Raw genomic sequence first — 6000 nt, forward strand, 5'->3', positions numbered from 1 at the left:
GCGGGAAACTGTGCGAGAAAAGAGCGCTGTTTAGCATGCTACTATGTCCAAAACCTTAATATGCACAAATGAATGAGAAACTTACTGTTTCAAGAAGAATATTAAGGTGTGCAAGCACTGGAAACTATGACAGCATAAAAAACGCACAATGCAGTGGTTGGATGGTGTTCAAGGATGCTTCAGTTTAAGTCTCTTTGGTGTGATGTGGTTTTTACAACTTCTTTTGGAAGCATCACTCAGCAGTTAATTGAGCAGTCATTTTAAAGCATTATCATAATCAACTTTAACTTCTGTACTCATCAGAACATGCATGTTATTTAAAAATGTTTGCTCACCTGGGTGGATCCCCCTCCGTCTCTGTCTTATGGCTTTTTTTTTTTTTTCCTACAACCAAACAACACAGGAAGCAGGTGTTGAGGCTCAGTGGCCGCAACTATCTGCTCTCTACTTTTGAAAAATGTTGCTTGGTTTTGTCCCATTTACTAAGATTTTGATGTAAACAACACAATGAATGTTGGCTGTATCCGCCAGGTGCTGGCTCATCTGTTGGACATGGTGTTCTACAGTGATGAGAAGGAGAAGGTGATTCCGCTGCTGGTTAATATCATGCACTACGTAGTTCCCTACCTCCGCAACCACAGGTGTGGATGAGCTTCTTTGTATTGTGTGCTGCTTTTGTCCTCATTGAGAAATAACACTATGTAAATTCTTCTTTTAAAAAAAAAAAAAAAAATTTAGTAATGATAATCAATAATAAAACGCATTGAATGTCTGCATGGATGCTTCACATCCTGGTCATTCCTAATTTTTCTCTGACAGCGCTCACAACGCCCCCAGCTACCGGGCTTGTATCCAACTGTTGAGCAGTCTAAGTGGGTATCAGTACACCCGGCGTGCCTGGAAGAAGGAGGCCTTCGACCTCTTCATGGACCACACCTTCTTCCAGATGGACTCCTCCTGCGTCAGCCAGTGAGTAGGAAGGAGAGGAAACTAACTGTGTGTGGGTGAAGACTTGTACAGCTGTAATGCAAGTTATTACAAGAGAGAAATGCACTTAAGAGATCACAATTGAAGGGGGATAGAATTATAAACAAAGACACTTCATCTACATAAGAGAGAGATTTTAAAGTAAAAGCTTCACTATGTTTAGTTTTGCATCTGTTGCCAAATATAACAAAGCTGTGCTTGTAGAAATTATTCCATAATTTTCCTCATTTTTGCAGCTGGAGAGCGATCATTGACCACTTGATGACTCATGACAAGACCACATTCAGAGACCTCATGAGTAAGCTAGTTTCCCTATTAGAATTTGGAGATGTATCACTGGGTGCAGTCACAGATCATTTATCAGACCACTCCCCCCTCCCTCCACTTACTGACGGCTCAAAACATTCTAATATGTTACAGATATTAAAAGCTAAAAGACTGTGGCAGGTGAAGTAATAACACGTCACATTTGTGTGTGTGTGTGTTCCTGTTAGCTCGGGTGGCTGTAGCCCAGAGCAGTTCCCTGAGTCTGTTCACCAACAGAGATGCTGAGCTGGAGCAGAGGGCCATGCTGCTTAAACGTCTGGCCTTCACCATCTACAGCAGCGAAGTGGACCAGTATCAGAAATATCTGCCTGACATACAAGGTAACCTCACACAGAAAACACCACTCTGAAGTTCCTTAATATTATCTGTCGCCTGAAAGCCCAGCTGAAGTTATTAGGTATTTTTTCTTCTAACGTGTGTGTCCACAGAGCGTCTCGTGGAGAGCTTGCGTCTGCCTCAGGTGCCCATCCTTCATGCTCAGGTGTTCCTGTTCTTCAGAGTGCTGCTGCTGCGCATGTCACCTCAGCACCTCACCTCTCTGTGGCCCACCATGATCACTGAGCTGGTTAGCAATACAGGCTACATAAAATCTGACCCCTGCTGCAGCTGTGCCTGTGTTTTACCCAAACTGATGCACTCACACATTTGTATGTTGCAGGTTCAGGTGTTTCTACTGATGGAGCAGGAGCTGACAGCAGATGAGGACATATCAAGGTATACAATGTCTTGTTATAACAAACTGGTCTGTGATGGTAAATGTACATCACAGACAACTCACTCCTGTCTTCCTGTTTTTTTGTTTTTTAAACAAAACCCTGTTCACCTGTAGGACATCCGGGCCATCTGTGGCTGGGCTAGAGACCACCTATTCTGGAGGGAACGGCTTCTCCACCTCCTACAACAGTCAACGCTGGCTCAACCTCTATCTCTCTGCCTGCAAGCTTCTGGATCTGGCCTTGGCGCTGCCTCCCGAGAGCCTGCCTCAGTTTCAGATGTCAGTACAGACACTAGCTTGCATGTCATCATCAGGGACTCAATAACAGACATACAGTGGGGCAAAAAAGTATTTAGTCAGCCACCGATTGTGCAAGTTCCCCCACCTAAAATGATGACAGAGGTCAGTAATTTGCACCAGAGGTACACTTCAACTGTGAGAGACAGAATATGAAAAAAAAATCCATGAATTCACATGGTAGGATTTGTAAAGAATTTATTCGTAAATTAGGGTGGAAAATAAGTATTTGGTCACCTCAAACATGGAAAATCTCTGGCTCTCACAGACCTGTAACGTCTTCTGTAAGAAGCTTTTCTGTCCCCCACTCGTTACCTGTATGGATGGCACCTGTTTGAACTCATCATCTGTATAAAAGACACCTGTCCACAGCCTCAAACAGTCAGACTCCAAACTCCGCCATGGCCAAGACCAAAGAGCTTTCGAAGGACACCAGGAAAAGTATTGTAGACCTGCACCAGACTGGGAAGAGTGAATCTACAATAGGCAAGCAGCTTGGTGTGAAAAAATCAACTGTGGGAGCAATCATCAGAAAATGGAAGACATACAAGACCACTGATAATCTCCCTCGATCTAGGGCTCCACGCAAGATCTCATCCCGTGGGGTCAAAATGATCATGAGAACGGTGAGCAAAGATCCCAGAACCACACGGGGGGACCTGGTGAATGACCTGCAGAGAGCTGGGACCAAAGTAACAAAGGTCACCATCAGTAACACACTACAACGGCAGGGAATCAAATCCCGCAGTGCCAGACGTGTTCCGCTGCTGAAGCCAGTGCATGTCCAGGCCCGTCTGAAGTTTGCCAGAGAGCACATGGATGATACAGCAGAGGATTGGGAGAATGTCATGTGGTCAGATGAAACCAAAGTAGAACTTTTTGGTATAAACTCAACTCGTCGTGTTTGGAGGAAGAAGAATACTGAGTTGCATCCCAAGAACACCATACCTACTGTGAAGCATGGGGGTGGAAACATCATGCTATGGGGCTGTTTTTCTGCCAAGGGGACAGGACGACTGATCCGTGTTAAGGACTGAATGAATGGGGCCATGTATCGTGAGATTTTGAGCCAAAACCTCCTTCCATCAGTGAGAACTTTGAAGATGAAACGAGGCTGGGTCTTCCAACATGACAATGATCCAAAACACACCGCCCGGGCAACAAAGGAGTGGCTCCGTAAGAAGCATTTGAAAGTCCTGGAGTGGCCTAGCCAGTCTCCAGACCTCAACCCCATAGAAAATCTGTGGCGGGAGTTGAAAGTCCGTGTTGCTCGGCGACAGCCCCAAAACATCACTGCTCTCGAGAAGATCTGCATGGAGGAATGGGCCAAAATACCAGCTACTGTGTGTGCAAACCTGGTAAAGACCTATAGTAAAAGTTTGACCTCTGTTATTGCCAACAAAGGTTATGTTACAAAGTATTGAGTTGTATTTTTGTTATTGACCAAATACTTATTTTCCACCCTGATTTACGAATAAATTCTTTACAAATCCTACCATGTGGATTCATGGATTTTTTTTTCACATTCTGTCTCTCACAGTTGAAGTGTACCTCTGGTGCAAATTACTGACCTCTGTCATCATTTTAGGTGGGGGAACTTGCACAATCGGTGGCTGACTAAATACTTTTTTGCCCCACTGTAATTTGTTTAGGTAGAAGTGTGTGCCTGTGTGTCAGTATTTGAGATGTGGAAGGGTACATTGTGATAATTGATTATGTGAATTTCACTCCTTTAAAGCTGTTCTGAGTCAATCTGAGTATGTCACGCCTCATTACAGGTATCGCTGGGCCTTCATCCCAGAGGCGTCAGACGATTCGGGGTTGGAAGTGAGACGTCAGGGGATTCACCAGAGAGAGTTTAAGCCCTACATTGTCCGACTAGTGAAGCTGCTGAGGAAACGAGCCAAGGTATCTCATCTTCTCTTGTCTGCACAGGTTATTAAATAATGAAGATAAATAAGTGCCTTTTACAAAGAGGAAAGTGCTTGTTAAAAGAGGCTGTTTTGCAAATTGTAGTTTTTGCAGGTTGGCAGGTGAATATTCAGCTTCAGTAAATTATTTGCCTCCTCCTCATAGAAAAACCCAGAAGAGGACTGCTCCACCCAAACCCTGTCCTGGGAGCCAGGTCACCTAATGCTGACCCTCTACGTGATCCGCAGTATGGAGCAGCTGCTGCCCTTCTTCAACTTGCTCAGCCAGGTGTTCAGCAGCAAGGCCAGCAGCCGCTCAGGCCCCGCCTACGCTCACAACCGCACAGATGCCTCTTTCCCCAGCCACAAGGAGGGCCACAAACTGGAGAGCCAGAAAGTGTTCTGGAGTCGAGCTCGACAAAACATTGAGGAGATGGTTGAAAAAGACTTTCTAGAGGGGCTCATCAAGACGTGAGGTCAAAACAAGCGGAGGGAGAGGGAACTAACACACAACTGATCAACACTAGTGAACCTCAACCTGTACATTAAAAAAACTATATGGGATTATAAACTTGGGGAGGAGTTTGTACATTCTTTTTTTTTTTTTTTTTTTTATAATGATTTTTCTTTTAAAAGCTACTTTATTGATTTTAATTATTTGTATATATGGAGCAGCTTTGATGACTTTCAACATTTCATGTGAGTCCTTTAGGATAAAGTGAAAATGCTGTGCCATTCCATATCGATGTGACTTAATAAAGATTTCTAATGAGAAGTTTACATCAGCTATGTTGTTCTCTTTCTAAATATTAAGAAAGAACTTACACTACGCCCCTGCCATTCAGTCTAAGTCTCTTCAGTCTCTTCTCCATTCTCATCTGAGCAGGTGTAGACTGTGTATAAAAGATAGACAGCCACTACCGCATTGCCCGTTGGTTTCCACATTAGCTTTGTCGTCATCGGAATCTTGTTTTTCTGGAGCCAGCCATGACTACAGTTACTCAAAAAGGGTCGAGTCCTAAGTTATCAGCTGATGCTAGAGAACATAGAAAAATGTGTGAGCGCAATACACAGACACCTACCTGCTGTTTAGTGCAGTAACGGGGTAATAAAATACTAGAAAATGCCTAAAACCAAAACTGAAGCAAAGACTTCTCTACTGCACAGAAAGCCATTCTTGTCAGATAATTCCATTTAAGATGCAAAGCAGCGACACCACAAAGGCAGTCAAGAGGTCAGTTTGTCTCTGAGATGACCATATCAGTATGGACTTTAGATGGTACCCTTTTAAGTTCCTGTTGGTCAACTCCACCTACATTGAGTAGACACTCAGCAGGAGAGGAGCAAAACAAACATTGTCTGCAAGGGAGTCCTAACAACAGTAGCCTGAGCAGCTACGTACAGTGGCTTGCAAAAGTATTCGGCCCCCTTGAACTTTTCCACATTTTGTCACATTACAGCCACAAACATGAATCAATTTTATTGGAATTCCACGTGAAAGACCAACACAAAGTGGTGTACACGTGAGAAGTGGAACGAAAATCATACATGATTCCAAACATTTTTTACAAATAAATAACTGAAAAGTGGGGTGTGGGTAATTATTCAGCCCCCTGAGTCAATACTTTGTAGAACCACCAATTACAGCTGCCAGTCTTTTAGGGTATGTCTCTACCAGCTTTGCACATCTACAGACTGAAATCCTTGCCCATTTTTTCTCCAGAGTAGTCTGATTTGATAACTGAGAGATGAGCGCTGTCAGAT

At 43.8% G+C, this 6000-nt stretch overlaps 1 protein-coding gene across 3 annotated transcripts in view; it reads left to right on the plus strand.

Annotated features, from left to right (window-relative positions):
- The window catches only part of dop1a (DOP1 leucine zipper like protein A), a 30997-nt gene extending 25991 nt beyond the window's left edge, over positions 1 to 5006 (plus strand). For all 3 annotated transcript variants that reach the window (XM_085422538.1, XM_085422539.1, XM_085422540.1), the window contains 9 exons: positions 532 to 641; positions 820 to 969; positions 1224 to 1285; positions 1482 to 1634; positions 1743 to 1879; positions 1973 to 2028; positions 2144 to 2308; positions 4105 to 4234; positions 4403 to 5006. In XM_085422538.1, the coding sequence (XP_085278664.1) occupies positions 532 to 641; positions 820 to 969; positions 1224 to 1285; positions 1482 to 1634; positions 1743 to 1879; positions 1973 to 2028; positions 2144 to 2308; positions 4105 to 4234; positions 4403 to 4711 (1272 nt within the window). In that variant the 3' untranslated portion in view covers positions 4712 to 5006. The remainder of the gene's footprint in view (positions 1 to 531; positions 642 to 819; positions 970 to 1223; positions 1286 to 1481; positions 1635 to 1742; positions 1880 to 1972; positions 2029 to 2143; positions 2309 to 4104; positions 4235 to 4402) is intronic.
- Positions 5007 to 6000: the final 994 nt, after the last annotated feature.

The sequence above is a fragment of the Rhamphochromis longiceps genome, linkage group LG11, assembly GCF_057381845.1.
Source record: "Rhamphochromis longiceps isolate RC_006_pf linkage group LG11, R_longiceps_female_GT1.1, whole genome shotgun sequence".
Lineage (NCBI taxonomy): Eukaryota > Metazoa > Chordata > Actinopteri > Cichliformes > Cichlidae > Rhamphochromis > Rhamphochromis longiceps.